General features: G+C 44.3%; 1 protein-coding gene across 1 annotated transcript; it reads left to right on the top strand.

The window, feature by feature from the left end:
- Positions 1-6878: 6878 nt before the first annotated feature.
- LOC141025504 (wall-associated receptor kinase 3-like) lies at positions 6879-10957 on the top strand. The gene is made up of 5 exons (XM_073500875.1): positions 6879-7361; positions 7614-7899; positions 7999-8133; positions 8168-8179; positions 8246-10957. The coding sequence occupies exons 1-5, from the start codon at positions 6903-6905 to the stop codon at positions 9463-9465; spliced, it is 2112 nt and encodes a 703-aa protein (XP_073356976.1). The 5' UTR covers positions 6879-6902; the 3' UTR covers positions 9466-10957.
- The last annotated feature ends 7283 nt before the right edge of the window (positions 10958-18240 follow it).

An 18240-nucleotide genomic window follows, 5' to 3' on the forward strand; every position in this document is an offset into this window, starting at 1 on the left:
TATTTGTTTGAAATATTAACTTCAACTCCTGGAACATCTTATATGGTCCATGACGTTCAAAACGTCTTTGAAGTCCCGATTCTAAGCCGTTAAGCATGGTGCACTAAACTATCAAGTAGTCATCATATTGAGCTAGCCAAACGTTCATAACGTCTGCATCTGCTCCTGCAATAGGTCTGTCACCTAGCGGTGCATCAAGGACATAATTTTTTCTGTGCAGCAATGAGGATAATCCTCAGATCACGGATCCAATCCGCATCTTTGCTACTAACATCTTTCAACATAATTTTTCTCTAGGAACATATCAAAAATAAACACAGGGAAGCAACAACGCGAGCTATTGATCTACAACATAATTTGCAAAATACTATCAGGACTAAGTTCATGATAAATTCAAGTTCAATTAATCACATTACTTAAGAACTCCCACTTAGATAGACATCCCTCTAATCATCTAAGTGATTACGTGATCCAAAGCAACTAAACCATGTCCGATTAACACGTGAGATGGAGTAGTTTCAATGGTGAACATCACTATGTTGATCATATCTACTATATGATTCACACTCGACCTTTCGGTCTCTGTGTTCCGAGGCCATATCTGTATATGCTAGGCTCGTCAAGTTTAACCTGAGTATTCCGCGTGTGCAACTGTTTTGCACCCGTTGTATTTGAACGTAGAGCCTATCACACCCGATTAACACGTGGTGTCTCAGCACGAAGAACTTTTGCAACGGTGCATACTCAGGGAGAACACTTTTATCTTGAAATTTTTAGTGAGAGATCATCTTATAATGCTACCGTCAATCAAAGCAAGATAAGATGCATAAAGGATTAACATCACATGCAATCAATATAAGTGATATGATATGGCCATCATCATCTTGTGCTTGTGATCTCCATCTCCGAAGCACCGTGCTTGTGATCTCCATCTCCGAAGCACCGTCATGATCACCATCGTCACCGGCTCGACACCTTGATCTCCATCGTAGTATCGTTGTCGTCTCACCAACTTATTGCTTTTACGACTATCGCTACCGCTTAGTGATAAAGTAAAACTATTACATGGCGATTGCATCTCATACAATAAAGCGACAACCATATGGCTCCTGCCAGTTGCCGATAACTCGGTTACAAAACATGATCATCTCATACAACACATTATATCACATCATGTCTTGACCATATCACATCACAACATGCCCTGCAAAAACAAGTTAGACGTCCTCTACTTTGTTGTTGCATGTTTTACGTGGCTGCTACGGGCTTAGCAAGAACCGTTCTTACCTACGCATCAAAACCACAACGATAGTTTGTCAAGTTGGTGCTGTTTTAACCTTCGCAAGGACCGGGCGTAGCCACACTCGGTTCAACTAAAGTGAGAGAGACAGACACCCGCCGGTCACCTTTAAGCAACGAGTGCTCGCAACGGTGAAACCAGTCTCGCGTAAGCGTACGCGTAATGTTGGTCCGGGCCGCTTCATCTCACAATACCGCTGAACCAAAGTATGACATGCTGGTAAGCAGTATGACTTATATCGCCCACAACTCACTTGTGTTCTACTCGTGCTAGCATCAACGCATAAAACCAGGCTCGGATGCCACTGCTGGGGAACGTAGTAATTTCAAAAAATTTCCTACGCACACGCAAGATCATGGTGATGCATAGCAACGAGAGGGGAGAGTGTTGTCCACGTACCCTCGTAGACCGACAGCGGAAGCGTTATCACAACGTGGTTGATGTAGTCGTACGTCTTCACGATCTGACCGATCAAGTACCGAACGTACGGCACCTCCGAGTTCTACACACGTTCAGCTCGATGACGTCCCTCGAACTCCGATCCAGCCGAGTGTTGAGGGAGAGTTTCGTCAGCACGACGGTGTGGTGACGATGATGATGTTCCACCGACGCAGGTTTTCGCCTAAGCTCCGCAACGGTATTATCGAGGTGTAATATGGTGGAGGGGGGCACCGCACACGGCTAAGAGATCTCAAGGATCAATTGTTGTGTCTCTGGGGTGCCCCCTGCCCCCGTATATAAAGGAGCAAGGGAGGAGGAGGCCGGCCCTAGGAGGGGGCGCACCAAGTGTGGAGTCCTACTAGGACTCCCTAGTCCTAGTAGGATTCCACCTCCCATAAGGAATAGGAAAAGAGGAAGGGAAAAAGAGAAGAAGGAAGGGGGCGCCCCTCTTCCCTAGTCCAATTCGGACCAGACCAAGGGGAGGGGTGCGGCCACCCTTGAGGCCCTTTTCCTTCTTTCCCGTATGGCCCAATAAGGCCCAATACGTATTCCCGTAACTCTCCGGTACTCCGAAAAATACCTGAATCACTCGGAACCTTTCCGAAGTCCGAATATAGTCGTCCAATATATCGATCTTTACGTCTCGATCATTTCGAGACTCCTCGTCATGTCCCCGATCTCATTTGGAACTCCGAACTCCTTCGGTACATCAACATAAATAAACTCATAATAAAACTGTCATCGTAACTTTAAGCGTGCGGACCCTACGGGTTCGAGAACTATGTAGACATGACCGAGACACGTCTCCGGTCAATAACCAATAGCGGGACCTGGATGCCCATATTGGCTCCCACATATTCTACGAAGATCTTTATCGGTCAGACCGCATAACAACATACGTTGTTCCCTTTGTCACCGGTATGTTACTTGCCCGAGATTTGATCGTCGGTATCTCGATACCTAGTTCAATCTCGTTACCGGCAAGTCTCTTTACTCATTCCGTAACACATCATCCCGCAACTAACTCATTAGTCACAGTGCTTGCAAGGCTTATAGTGATGTGCATTACCGAGTGGGCCCAGAGATACCTCTCTGACAATTGGAGTGACAAATCCTAATATCGAAATACGCCAACCCAACAAGTACCTTTGGAGACACCTGTAGAGCACCTTTATAATCACCCATTTACGTTGTGACGTTTGGTAGCACACAAAGTGTTCCTCCGGTAAATGGGAGTTGCATAATCTCATAGTCATAGGAACATGTATAAGTCATGAAGAAAGCAATAGCAACATACTAAACGATCGGGTGCTAAGCTAACGGAATGGGTCAAGTCAATCACGTCATTCTCCTAATGAGGTGATCCCGTTAATCAAATGACAACTCATGTCTATGGCTAGGAAACATAACCATCTTTGATTAACGAGCTAGTCAAGTAGAGGCATACTAGTGACACTCTGTTTGTCTATGTATTCACACATGTATTATGTTTCCGGTTAATACAATTCTAGCATGAATAATAAACATTTATCATGATATAAGGAAATATATAATACTTTATTATTGCCTCTAGGGCATATTTCCTTCATAACCACCCCGACAACTTGCTTTGTGGTGCCAACTTGTTTCTTTTTCTCTTCTTCAAATACAAAGCATTAAAAAAAGCATCCAGTCTTCGTACATTTTTCTCTCTATTTGGCCATTTTCTATGATTTTTTCCTCTTTTTTCTTTTTATTATACTTAATTCACAAACTTTCTTTAAATTCCTGATTTTTTTAAAAAATTCAGTGAAATTTTTCCAATTTCATGATCTTTTTATTTCAAAATTTGTGATCTTCTTTTCAAATTCGTGATTTTTTTTATCAAAATCAACGAACTTTTTTCAATTTCGTGAACTCTTTTTAAAACTCTGGTGAACTTTTTTAAAATGATCAACTTTTACTGAAATCATGAACTTTTTTCAATTTTGTGAACTTTTTTCAAAATTGATGAACTTTATTATAATTCGATGAACTTTTTAAAATTTGATGAACCTTTTTCCAAAATCGATGAACTTTTTTCAAATTTGATAAGCTTATTTTCAAAATTGATGAACCATTTTTTAAAACGATGAAATTTTTATCAAAATAGATGAACTTCTTGAAATTTGATAAACTTTTTTTCAACAGTAGTTGGCGTACAACATGTTTTTTTCTTCTGAAATTTATGAACTTTTTTCAAAACTAATGAACTCTTTTTCAAATTCAATTATCTATTTAAAAAAGTTGATGAACTCTTTTCAAATTCGGTGAACTTTTTTTCAAATCGATGAACTTTTTTCAAAATTGATGAACTTCTTTTCAAAATTGATGTACTTCTTTTAAATTGATGATTTTTAAACAAATTTGATGAACTTTTTGTTCAAAATCATTAATCTTTTTTTCCAATTTGATGAACTATTTTCAATTTTGATGATTATTTTTCAAATTCATGATTTGTTTTTGAAATTTCATGAACTTTATCCTAATTTTGTGAAATTTTCTCATATTCACGATTTTTTTTCTATTTGTACGAAGCTTTTCAAATTTATGAACTTTCTTCAAATTCATGTTTTTTATATTGTGCATTCATTTTTCATTTTGTTTAATTTTCATCATAAAATAATACACATAATAGCCTGGGTATATAATAGGTGTTATTTGTCCTCAAAATGGAAATCTAAGGGAGTTCAGCCTAGCGGCTGGGTTCTAAGGTTTGGGTACAGGCTGGGTATATAACTCTACAAAGAGGAATATTGCGGAAGAACATCCTTGGAATATTGTCACTTATGTCGTATACGTCTTGGTCATATATTCTACAAACATAATTGATTTTCTTATTAATTCTGGAATTTTAAACTTTAGTGGGAGGATTGTGGCACTTGAGAAACGTATATAATGAGTATTTTAACTTGCTCACCTTCTCTTAAGTTGGAAGGAAATAAGAAGTTTAATATCATTTTTTCTGAGATACTTATGGTATTTCTTTGGACACTTTCAGTGGAGGTCAGATTATTTATTTTATCTCATTCATCGTTGACTCTTGACAACACTTGATATGGTTATATTTATCTTTCAAATAAAAGTCTTGTACCGAAGTGGAAAATCAGTTGATTAAAATATTTCAAAGTTTTAACAAATTGATATGGTTATATTTTGACTTGTGCACCTTTTCTTAAGTTGGAAGGAAATGCAGATCACATGGTTTTCTAGAGGAAGCAAAGCGGTCATCTACAAATATAAGTGTAAACTATTTTGCATTGCTATTATATATTAATGTTTTTTTTGTTTTTTGCAATGATAAAGTCACATTGATGGTGAAAACTTCGTTATCTTGTAATTTTCATATGAAAGGCATGTTTGAAGCTTTCGATTTTTTGGAAGTGGAAATACATAGGGAGTGTTGTGATACATTTTTTTTATGGAAAATTGCAAACCTTTTAAAATACCTTGATATAGGGGAATCATACTCAGTGAGGAATTATGTTTGAACTTCCGAGGAAAAAGGGGATAATAAATGGTATTGGAATGTGTATGTATCTTCATTGTACTAGCAACCTTAGCTATCAGAATTTGTTGCAGCATTCAAGCAATGGAGTGAAAGATGTGTGGCTAAGGGAATCTCACGCATCATATAAGGCCTCCTTTGGCTTGGAGGAATTTTGTAGGAATTTCAAGGATTTTTATAGGAAAAATTCCTATAGAGCCTTTTGGTTTGTAGGAATGGAATCCTATTCCTATGGAGGAAATCTTCCTGTCCTCCACATTTCATAGGAAAATAAACATTAGCCTAGACTCAATGGAAAAAATCCTATGATGTGAAACAAAGGATATCTCCTTTCCTATTCCCACTCATAGGATGTGAGATGCATGTCATCTCATTTCCTATGACCTTTCTATTCCTATGATTTTCCTACCCTGTGAACCAAAGAAGGCCTAAGATTGTGGAATGTGAATCACGACCTGTCATCTATTCCGGAGTTTTTGCTTAAAAGTAAACACATTGAGGAAGTTACCATTCTATACACGAGGTGTGGAATGATTAAACTCAGGTGCATATTTGATTTATTTGTATAATAGTACTAATATGGTGCAGATCCACTTACTAGAGCCAGGAATACTTTTCAAAGCATGTTTACACATGGAACTTCATATATTGATTACTATGTTTCAGCCAAGTGAGAGATGTTGGATATTTATGCGGCTTTCAACATTTATTCGACATGGTTATTATTTATTTAACTCAATGTTGAATTATTCATATTATTAATGTTTGTGACGGAGAATAATTGATGCAATTTCCCAGGACTTCACAAGTGGAAGAGCCAGGTTTGTTTCGCATGCTGTTGACCCACACGATTAAGATTCGAGGTTGATCTCACAGATTCAGTCTAATCATGGCACACACAACTCATACATGTGTGCTAGGGACTAGTTTATTTAGACTCAAAAAACTGGAATGTTTTATCATGATTGATAACATTGCCCATGAGAGACACGGATTTTTCCAAAAATAGGTGCAATAATAAAACAACTGAAATAGAGTCTATAAATAAGTCCCTATACTCTAGCCTCAATATGCATTATGAGCAACATCAAGGAAAAGACAGAGAAATAAGAGGGTAGACTGCATAGCCCATAATTCCCAACGAGGCAGTCTTAGTGAGGGAGAAAAGAGGCTATGAACCCGGAAAAAAAAAGGAAAATAGGGTGCTGAATTTTGAGGATGGCAACATACACAAAAGAATTTCGAGAATGGGACTAAATCCTGGTCTCAGGAGCCCCGAGTCAAACGATTGATTATTACTAATCTGCGTTGATGTAACTAAAGCGAAGGAACCACAACAATGACAAAACGTCCGGCGTCATCGACTGCCATTTGGCAAGGCTGGACGCCTGTTTGCTAACTTATCCTCCCAGAGGAAGATTAGTAGACGAGGTTATGAGGCAAACTCAGCGATTAACTTTGACTGGAGTATAGTAACAGGCAGATATATTTTCGTTCACTTTCACGTGCCGGCGCCTTGACATTTTTAAGTGATAGTAGCACGTAGTACTATGTACATATAGCAAAATTAAGTGAAATCAGCTAACTCTAGCAACAAGGAAATTAGACAACCCATCTCCGTGCCGCCCGTACGTGATGGTAACCAGCAGTGTATCCATTGCGGCAGCGGCGCTGGTGCTGCTGATCTCGGCAAAAGCCGTCGCCGCAGGGGATCCGCCGATGATGATCGGGCTGCCGGGCTGCGACACCAGCTGTGGCGACGTGAGTGTGCCGTACCCGTTCGGCATGGGGCCGAGCAGGTGCTACAGGCCAGGGTTCAAGCTCACCTGCGACAATGACGGAAGCAAGCCCCCGCGGCTGCTCCTCGGCGACGGCAGCGCTGGCACATTCGAGGTCGACCGCATCTCCCTGGACAACAGCTGGATGCGCGTCGTCAGCCATGGACTGCAAGCCATCAACATGAGTGGTCGCTCCGGTCGGTGGAGCCTCGGTGAGACCGCCGGCGGGGTGATGTACTTCCTGCGTCCGAGGTCCAACGAGTTCATACTGACGGGCTGCAACGTGCAGGCGATGTTGCTGCGAAAGGGTAACCTCGTCAGCGGCTGCGCCTCTTTCTGCCCTCCTCTCTCTGATCGTCGATTTGCCGGATATGTTCCGGGGCATGGCCCCAACTCTACCTGCTCCAACATCTGTTGCTGCCAGTCGTCCATCATCGGTAACAGCATGCCCTACGGCGTGTCCTACGATGTCTACGTCAATGGGCTCAAGGGCATCCAGCGCAATGACACGAAGCGCTATACAACGGTGAAGAACGTACTGCTCATCGCCAAGGTGGGCTGGTTAAAGGAGAACAACCTGAAAGTGGTTATGAAATTTACCTACAAGAATAGTAGTAACTGGCGGCGGAAGGCTGATCAGCTCAGGGTCCCTGTGGTCCTCCAGTGGGCCGTGGCGCACGACGTCCCAGTGTATAATTTTTCGCGCAAATGCCCCTATGACGTAAAGCGGAGCATCTGCAAGAGCACCAACAGCAAATGCAAGGATGACAAGTATTGTAAGGACAGGGGAGCCTATTCCTGCCAGTGCAAGAAGGGCTACCAAGGCAACCCTTACCTCACCGGCGGATGCCAAGGTAACGTAATTTGCACGTGGCTGTTTTGTAAACTTGATTTTTATTTTTTCTTAACGTGGTCTTAAAGTAGACATGATAAATTAGATTGTGTATATGCAGATATCAAAGAGTGCGAGCAGAAAGAAAAATATGACTGCTATGGCGACTGTGAGGAATTGCCGGGGTCGTTTCGTTGCCGGTGCCCGGCAGGAACACATGGCAACTATACCCTACCTGGTGGCTGCGTCCACAAAGGTATGATGATCACCAGCCTCACAAATACTACTAGTGCGTGGAAACGGTTAAATATACATTATTGAGCAAATAATAATAGTAAATATATATATGTGTAATGTTTAATTTCCAGGTAACTTGCGTTTAATCATTGGTCTCTCGGTTGCAAGTGGACCATGCATTTTACTGTTGGTTCTTGGTGCACTCCTAATAACCCGTGCTCTTAAGCAACGCAAGGCTGATGCATTGAGATGGAAGTTCTTTAGTCAGAACCGTGGGCAACTATTGAAGCAGTTGGTATCTCACAGGGCAGATATCGGAGAGAGGATGATCATTTCATTAGAAGAGCTAGTGAAGGCTACCAACAATTTTGATCAAACTCGCAGGCTCGGTGAAGGAGGGCATGGCACCGTCTACAAGGGGATCTTGTCGGACCTGCATGTTGTGGCCATCAAGAAATCAAATATTGTTGTCAAGAGAGAAATCGACGAGTTCATAAATGAGGTTGCCATACTCTCACAAATCAACCATAGAAATATTGTGAGGCTCCGTGGGTGTTGCCTCGAGACAGAAGTCCCTTTATTGGCTTATGAGTTCATTTCCAATGGAACACTCAGTGATCATCTTCACAGGCCAGAACCAGGATCGCTTCCTTGGAAAGATAGGTTGAGGATCACAAGTGAAATAAGCAAAGCTCTCGCTTACCTTCACTCTGCTGTTTCAGTCCCAGTAATACATAGAGATATCAAGCCTTCCAACATACTTCTTGACGATGCATTGACAGCAAAAGTTTCAGACTTTGGAGCTTCAAGATACATTCAAGTGGATCAAGCAGGAACAACAACTGCAGTGCAAGGAACTATAGGGTACTTAGACCCTATGTATTATTATAATGGGCGCCTCACAGAAAGTAGTGATGTTTATAGCTTTGGAGTCCTTCTTGTTGAATTGCTTACTAGGAGGAAGCCATCTTTGTATAGATCCACCGAAGGCGATGGACTTGTCATGCAATTTGTGGCACTACTTGCAGAAGGTAATCTGCCCAAAATATTAGATCCGCAAGTTGTAGAGGAGGGGGGTAGCGAAGTGAACGAAGTTGCTACTCTAGCTGTGGCGTGTGTGAAACTAGGAGCAGAGGAGCGGCCAACCATGAGGCAAGTGGAGATGGAACTTGAAGCTCTCCAAGCAACCAAGGAGATTGTCTTGGCTGATTTGGTAGAAGAAATAGATGAGGTGTATGTAGCAACGGGCTATCCCTCGACCAGCCAACAAGCAAAGAAAAAACAAAAAGAAACAAGCAGGTGTTATAGCCAAGAAGAAGAATTCCTGTTGTCCGCGACATTCCCTCGATAGTTTTGCTTGCTTGTAAGTGGCTTTTTAGCTAAGGTACATTATTTCTGTTATTGAGAATCAGTATGTATTATTGTATGAACATGTGTGGTGAACATATCTCTGTTGTGCTAATTTTGCATGTTGTCGTGCACTCATCATTCTTGATGATCATCTAACTCCCCACTCCCCATGTTGTTTGGTTCAATGGGGCATTTTTTGGAGCACCCAAAGATCATGGTGGGCTTGGTATCCATGTAGATGAAAGTATTGTCTTCTTTCCTAGTGGCTTTTCAAGCTTATAAACAAGGATCGTATGTACAACCCCCCTAAACACATCAACGGACCAGATCTATTCATACCCTTTTATAACAAAGGGCAGGATGGTCTGTCAAGAAAATACCCACGAAGATCTGTCACGTTTTTGAGTCCGCCTTGGGCCAGCCCATTAGTGTTATGTACTGTAGCACGGTTCGACGCCCATTAGTGTTATGTACTGATCCCGAGCAGAGGTGAACTTGCTAATACCACCAGAACAAAGACGATTTGGTGATATATTTGCAGAGTTTACTTTGAACTAGAATGGACGTACTGTAGGAGTTTTATTTTGGAAATACTGTAACATAACAAAATTGGTACTGTACAAGCTGGCCGGACACTAGTATTGTAGCTAAAGAGTTTTTTCTCTCCCTATAATAATAAAGCACGGATTGATTTTATCGGGTTCACCGTCACAATACGCTTCTTCCCGTGAATTTACGCTTTCAGTTTAAATTTAAAACGTATACGCGAGGTGGTACTAATAAAATTTGATGCGCCGCACGCTAGCCTCGCTAAAAACCTGTCACGAAACCTGGGCCAGCCCAGATCCAAGCGGGGATCGAACACAAGACTTCACACAAGAAACCACCCTGAAAGGACCAGCCGATCATGAGTTGTGTTAACTGAGCTAGGCACAAAGGATTTTTTTCTCCTGTTGCAACACACGGGCATTTTTGCTAGTATAGCTAAAAAGAACTAATGTGTTTTCTCCTCTTTTGGAATATTTTTTAAATGAAACGTTTTCCAAAATTTGAACTTCTTTGGGACATGATTTTTTTTTCAAATTTGTGCACCATTTTTTTATGAAAATATTTTGATATTTTGATTTGTTTTAAATTTGAAGAACATTTTTTTAAGATTGTAAACATTTTACTGAAACTACAATTTTTTTTGAAAATGCAAAACTGGGCCAAAACCCAATTTTTTTGACATGGTGCCTTGAATTGGTCATACGAGGCCATGAAAAATGGGGCTATTTCAAGGAAAATACAAAACGTATCGAAAACCAAAACAACTTGTCATGGTGCCTTGGATTGGTCATATGAGGCCATGAAAAAAATTAGGGCCATTTCAAGGATGTCGAAAAACAACGTGCTCTCAGACGGACCCTTCTGGGCAACCTGAACACACTCCATTGAACATGATGTTTTTGTAGATATCCTTGAAATTACCCCAACTTTTGCTACTAGATGAATATGCTAATGGTAGGCATCCATGGCAGGTTTGAACGACTTTCGACACTGTATGTAAGTTGCAACATGTCTAGCCATTTATCGACTGAGAAAACATTAGAAAATGAAAAACTTGTCAAAAACCCAAGCAACTTGGGTTGGTGCCTGGAATTGGTTATACAAGGCCATGGAAAAAAATATTGGGGGCATCGATGCCTACCATGGGTATGCCACCTGCTGGCAAAAGTTCGATTACGCCTCCGTATATCACCCTCAGACAAACGGTTAGGTCGAAAGAGCTAACGGCCTGATAATGAGCGGCATCAAACCTAGACTAGTGCGATCCCTGCAAGAATCAGACAAGCACTGGGTTGAGGAACTCGATTCCGTACTCTGGGGGCTGCGGACCACGCCCAATCGCACGACCAGATATACACCTTTCTTCATGGTGTACGGAGCGGAGGCGGTCTTGCCTTGAGACATTATTCATGGCTCACCTCGAGTGCGCATGTACGAAGAGAGAGAAGCCGAGATCGATCGACAGGACGATCTGGACGGCCTGGAGGAGGAGCGCGATGTCGTGAAGGCCCGTTCTGCATTCTACCAACAGCAGGCTTGGCGATATCAAAGCAGAGAAGTATGGGCAAAGACTTATAATGTCGGGGAACTCGTTCTACGCCTACCAGATAAGAAAAAGAATAAGCTCAAGCCCAAATGGGAGGGTCCCTTCATTATAGATAAAGTTCTCACTGGAGAAGCCTATCACCTTCGCAATGCTTCGGATAATCGCTTGGAGACAAACCCATGGAACGCTACCCGGCTCCGAAGATTCTACGCCAAAGTCCGCACACATACCTTTTCCTCGTTCCTTCTTTTCTCCTATTCACCTTGTTATTTTTTTCTCGTTTTTATACGACTTCCAGCTCGTGTTCGGACAAACTGCACACTTAAGGGGTATACATTCTTAAATGTACATACCCCACGATACCTGGGGGCTTCTTTTCACAGAAGCTTATTATTATTATTATTATTCGAGCATCAAGCTCACCATATATATGTGTCGTCTGATCATATATGTCTTTTCTTCGCCATTATATGCACCTTTATGACTTAAGTTTTTGCCAAACTGGGTTGCCTGGCTCCTGTGCTTATGCCCTACGTTCCCGCTTGTTCGGCTAGGGCATAAAGGGAGCACCTCTGCGATTGTTACAGCCGGGTTATCCCGACGTGTACCTCAGACGGGTGAAGCCGAAAGCTAGCGTTCTTAAGGGAATAATTGGTCGGCGGACAAAAGACGAGCTGCCCTTGTTGCAATATAAGCCCCCAAAATATAACGTGTGCTGTGATTTTTAGCATCACAGCTTAGGCATGCACAAAAACGCATGCTGGCCCAAGGAGAGGAACCCTTAACGGAACTATTCTCTCTGGAAGATGTTTCTTATGATCAAATGTAATATAACATAACTCCCCGAATACAACGTGTCTGTTCAAGCGACTATGACCGGACTGCCTGGTTTCCAAATGTACTTTGGTGTCTACCGACGGTATAGTATTCGGAAACACTCCAAACCTTGGGTTTCGGAGGGTGAAGCAGAAGGTCTGCCATGACATTCGTTTTACAATTCGGCTGGAGATAAGTCTGCCGATAAAAGTACATTGCTACATGGACTCACAAACTTCTTCCTCCTCTAGACCATCTAACAGGTTATCTAGTTTACAATCTTGTTGTGAAAACTTGGCGGCTACCTTTACTTGGTCGTACACCAAGCTAACAGGAATTTCTTGTCCATCTGGTCCCCGAGGTCTGACCCGGGCCATATGATTCGGATCAAGTCCGGTGTACCACGTTTTCACCATGGCCCAGGCCTCTCGTGCGCCTTCGCGGCATGACGATATCTTCCATAGCCCAAAACGGTGACGAGCTCCCTTGAACAAATTCACGAGTTCCTCCATACTTCTTGGAGGAGAACCAGATGGCCATAAAGCTTTAGCGATGTTCCTCATCGCCTTCCGAGCTCGCTCATGCACTTTGGACAACTCTTGTAGCAGATCGCCTTGGAATCCGGACACTTCTCCTTCGGGCCGCCCAATCAGCACACCTACAGAAACAAACTTGTTAAATTTTCCATCAGGGGACCGTACGAAAGTAAGGTTAAAGAGCATACTGAATATGCCGCCTTTCAGCTTTCTGTTCTCCTTCAAGGCATCCGCTAGTTGGGCTCGTATGTCCTTCAGCTCTTCGGCTTGCTTGATGTTTGCATCTTGTAGTTTGTTGTTCTCATTAATGGTCCGTGTTAATACACGTTGACTAGCGGCTTCTTTCCCTTTGGACAGCTCTTAGCCTCTCGCCCAACCGGTCCGACGATCCTGCCGTTGCATACAAAAACAATGCATAGTGGGAATCATTGTGGGTATGGAATAATATTCTCCGGATACTGTTGTGCTTACCATCAGGTGCCCCTAGGATTTCTTTAAATCTTCAAGTTCGGCGGTGGCAACAGTTAGCCTAGTCTGGCATTCTTCCAGCTCCTTGGATAATGTGTTATTCTTCTTCGTGAGTACCTGATGGCATAACGACCCTTAAATCAGTTGGGCCAACTGCTTCAAGGCTCGGGGGCTACTGGCACATGATTATTAAACCTATACAGAAATTCTTACCCGCATATCCTTTGAAAGTTGGTGAGTGGCTCTGGCAAGCCCATCCCGAGCAGCTCGGATGTATGCATCCGCTGAGCTGAAAGCATTGAATGCTTCTTCGGTGAAATTTGGGTCGCGCATAGCCGCCCTCCGGCGCTGATGGTTCATCGCACTCTCCACTTCGGAGTTGGTGATAGATACATTATCCGAATCCTCGGTGAGAGGACAATTCGACATTGCACCCGTATCAACCCTGGTCCTTGGGGCAGGGTCCGGGGTCGGATTGGTTGATGCATGAACGGCGAGGTCTCTGGACATAGTCCGGCGTATGCTCTTCCTAAAGGTGCGGCACAACAGGAAACGTCACAATCTGGTACGTCAGCCTAGTGCATATTAAAAACCGTACCTCTTTGGTGAGGGTGAGGGCTCGGAAGTATCACCGTCCGCCTTTCTTTTCGAAGACCCGCCCTGCGCAGGCGTCGCCCTCTTAAGGGACGCCTCTGATACGGCGTGGCGAGACAAGTGCCGCCCCTTTGGAGCACGAGACGGTGCGGTGGGTGAGGCGCAAGGAGAAAACTCTTTTGGAGGAGACGTCTCCTAGGTACTTACGTGGGAGGAGGGGAGAAGGCCGGGGCAATCGGCTATAATGGCCACTTCTGTGCCGTCGTAGCTCGCCTGATAAAAGACCCCCTCCTTGAGCTCTATAAGTATATCCGGATCTTCTTCCTATCCGGGATCTAGGTCTCTAATGTGGACCTCTGGCTGCGGAGCGGGGCTGTGGACCCCCTCGACAACCTTTCTCCACTCCTATTAAAAATAGCTGGATTAAATTCGACTAGTGCAACTCGGGAAGGGGATTAAGTGGAGCCAATGATCGATGAAAACTCACCCACGGGATGGGATTGTGCATGGAAAAACCTTCCCGACATTTCAAACGAGTGAAGTCTTTTTTCTCCCCTTTGAAAAGATTAGCCAACATGGCGGCCAGGGCGGCAAAATTATCCGGACCCTTGCGACCATAGCGGGAGGCGTCGTCCTCCCCGTTGTAATGCCCACACGGGAAGCCCTCTGGATTGGAGTGGCTGAACACATCATGTTATTGAAATCGCCATTACCTCGATTATGGATAGTCCGGAGTTGGCGAGGACTCTGATCTTGCTTGCTAGCCTCTTAACCTCCGCACTGTCCTCTTCCTGGAGGCTTCGGGGACGCCAGCTGGTGCGCTTCTTCAAAGGAGCGGTGGAGAATTCGGGAAGACCACTCTGGATTGGATCCGGGAGAACAACGTCTTCGATGTAGAACCATTCCGAGGGCCACTCTTCAGACGCCTACTTCGGAGTGCCGGACAGGTATCCTGTCCCGGCTATGCGCCACACTTCGGCACCGCCCACCTCGAATATAGACCCCTTCTGGGAGTGGGGGGCGAGGCAGAAAAATTTCCTCCATAGCTCGAAATGGGCCTCACAGCCTAGGAACAGCTCGCAAAGAGCAACAAAGCCCGCAATGTGCAGGATTGAGCCCGGTGTAAGACAGTGCAGTTGGAGGCCGTAATACTCCAGGAGACCTCTGAGGAAAGGGTGGATCGGAAACCCTACACCTCTCAACAGGAAGGAAACAAAGCACACCCTCTACCCTTCAGTGGGATTGGGGAAATTCTCTGCCAGGACTTCGCCGCTGATGGACGTTAATCCAACCCGAATGGGGACTAAATCCACGGGAGGCAGGTATCCCTATATCTGAAGTTTATTCAGATGAGCGTGGGATACCGAACAACTTTCCCAGTCTCCTTTTCGAGGGCCGTGAGGGCGTGAGGAGGAGCTAGGAGTGCTGGCCGTGTTTGAGCGATTTTCTGTGGGAAGATCTAAGGATTTCTGCGTGGTGTGGAATGGCATCTGAGACCTCATCTATTTAAATAGACGCTTTCCCTATGCAGTCAAGGGATTATTTGCAAAACTGTTTAGACCCTTCGTATTCATCCGACGCGTGGAAGCCGAGACGGTGGCGGCGCAGAAGGCGAAGAGTGTGGTATTCAATGCAAAGCCAAACTATCCAAGGTATAATGAAGAACCTGCCTTGCAAAGCTGAAGGCATAAAACCAGATGTGGCGTCGTCATTGAAGGCAAGTTTGGGGGCTACTGAGGGAGTCCTGGACTAAGGGATCCTCGGGCGTCCGGGCAATGTGATATGGGTCGGACTGATGGGCCGTGAAGATGTAAGATCGAAGGCCTTCCCTTGTGTCCGGTTGGGACTCTCCTTTGCGTGGATGGCAAGCTTGGCGTCCGATGTGTAGTTTCCTTCCTCTGTAAACCGATCTTGTACAACCGTAGTCCCATCCGGTGTCTATATAAACCGGAGGGTTTAGTCCGTAGAGGCTATCACAAATCACCAAGGCTAGACATCTAGGGTTTAGCTATTACGATCTCGAGGTAGATCAACTCTTGTAACCCCTATATTCATAAAGATCAATCAAGCAGGAAGTAGGGTACTACCTCCATTAAGAGGGCCCGGACTTGGGTAAACATTGTGTCCCCCGTCTCCTGTTACCTTTGATCCTCAGACACACAGTTCGGGACCCCCTACCCGAGATCCGCCGGTTTTGACACCGACAGTGATCTTCTTATGAACTTAATACTCTAGATGCATACTGGATAGCGGTCGATGTGTGGAGTAATAGTAGTAGATCTAGGCAGGAGTTGGTCTACTTGTCATGGACGTGATGCCTATATTCATGATCATTGCCTTAGATATCCTCATAACTATGCTCTTTTCTATCAATTGCTCAACAGTAATTCGTTTACCCACGTATGCTTTCTTCCAAGAGAGAATCCCCTAGTGAAAACTATGGCCCTCGGGTCTTTTTGTTATCATATTATTTTCAGATCTATAAAATCAAAAACACAAAAATACCTTGCTGCAATTTATTTACCTTTATGTTATTTTGCACTTTTACTTATCTTTTTATATCTATCAGTATCAGATCTCATCCTTGCAAGTAACCGTGAAGGGATTGACAACCCCTTTTATCGCGTTGGGTGCAAGTTTTTGCTTGGTTGTGTAGGTGCGACCATTGGTGACTCATGTGTTCCTCCTACTGGATTAATACCTTGGTTCTTGATGCGGCTTGAAGCTACGTCGGTATTTCCCCAAAGAGGAAGGGATGATGCAGCACAACGACGGTAGGTATTTCCCTCAGTGATGAGACCAAGGTTATCGAACCAGTAGGAGAACCAAGCAACTCTACGTAAACAACACCTGCACACAAATAACAAATACTCGCAACCCGACGTGTAAAAGTGGTTGTCAATCCTTTTCGGGTAGCGGTGCCCCAAGGCAGGAAAACGGACGTGAGAGAGTTGTAAATATTGATAGATCGAACGCTAAATAAAATAAATTGCAGCAAGGTATTTTTGTATTTTTTTGGTTTAATAGATCTGAAAATAAAAGGCAAATAAAATAGATTGCAAAGGCAAATAATATGAGAGAGAGACCCGGGGGCCGTAGGTTTCACTAGTGGCTTCTCTCGAGAAAAATAGCAAACGGCGGGTGAACAAATTACTGTTGGGCAATTGATAGAACTTCAAATAATCATGACGATATCCAGGCAATGATCATTATATAGGCATCATGTCCAAGATTAGTAGACCGACTCCTGCCTGCATCTGCTACTATTACTCCACAAATCGACCGCTATCCAGCATGCATCTAGTGTATTAAGTTCATGGAGAAATGGAGTAACGCAATAAGAACGATGACATGATGTAGATAAAATCTATCTCTACTCCTAATGGAGCAGTTGGTAGTCTCCGTTCCAGGTTTATTTTCGTCCCACCTCACCCGGTTTTTTTGGTACCTTTTTTGGTACCTCCTCCCACCTCCTGCCGCGTAACGCTGAACGGTAAAAACCGAAAAAAACACGTACCAAAACCTCCGCCAGCCCCATCGCTCTTCAGGTCGCGCCCTCCCATCGCTCTTCAGGTAATGCGACGAAATAAAACCTACGACGGTTAACCAGCGAAAAAAAACCCCGCCTCGTCACATGCCCTCGAGCGAAAACGTAGGAGGATTGAGCAGCGAAAAAAAACCCCGCCTCGTCACATGCCCTCGAGCGAGGACGACTTGCACGCCAGTCTCCCTGCACTGGATCGTCGCCGCCGCCACCCTTCATCCGTTCGCCGCCGCCCCAGTCGCACAACGAACCCGCCGAGCCGTTCCTCATCTGGACACGCGATCCGCCGCCGCCGAAAACGTCCGCGATCCGGCGCAGATCGACGTTCAGTTTACCGGCGCAGATCCGGCGCAGATCCGGCGCAGATCCATCAGGTATGACGTCCGGTTTACCTATACCCATCACATCTCATACAACCATCACAACTCGCCGATGCATCTCATACAAACATCATATAGGTATCACGCGCACGCCGCCGCCGCCGAAAACGTCCGCGATCCGGCGCAGGGAGACGTTCAGTTTACCGGCGCAGATCCATCAGGTATGACGTCCAGTTTACCTATACCCATCACATCTCATACAACCATCACATCTCGCCGATGCAGCCGATGCATTGATCCACCGCCGCCAAACACGTACAGGATCCGGCGCTGATCGTTTTCGAGGAGACGCCGACGAAATATATGTATCTCATACAGCCATCACATCTCATACACCCATCGC

This window comes from Aegilops tauschii, chromosome 6 (genome assembly GCF_002575655.3).
Source record: "Aegilops tauschii subsp. strangulata cultivar AL8/78 chromosome 6, Aet v6.0, whole genome shotgun sequence".
In the NCBI taxonomy this organism is placed as follows: Eukaryota; Viridiplantae; Streptophyta; class Magnoliopsida; order Poales; family Poaceae; genus Aegilops; species Aegilops tauschii.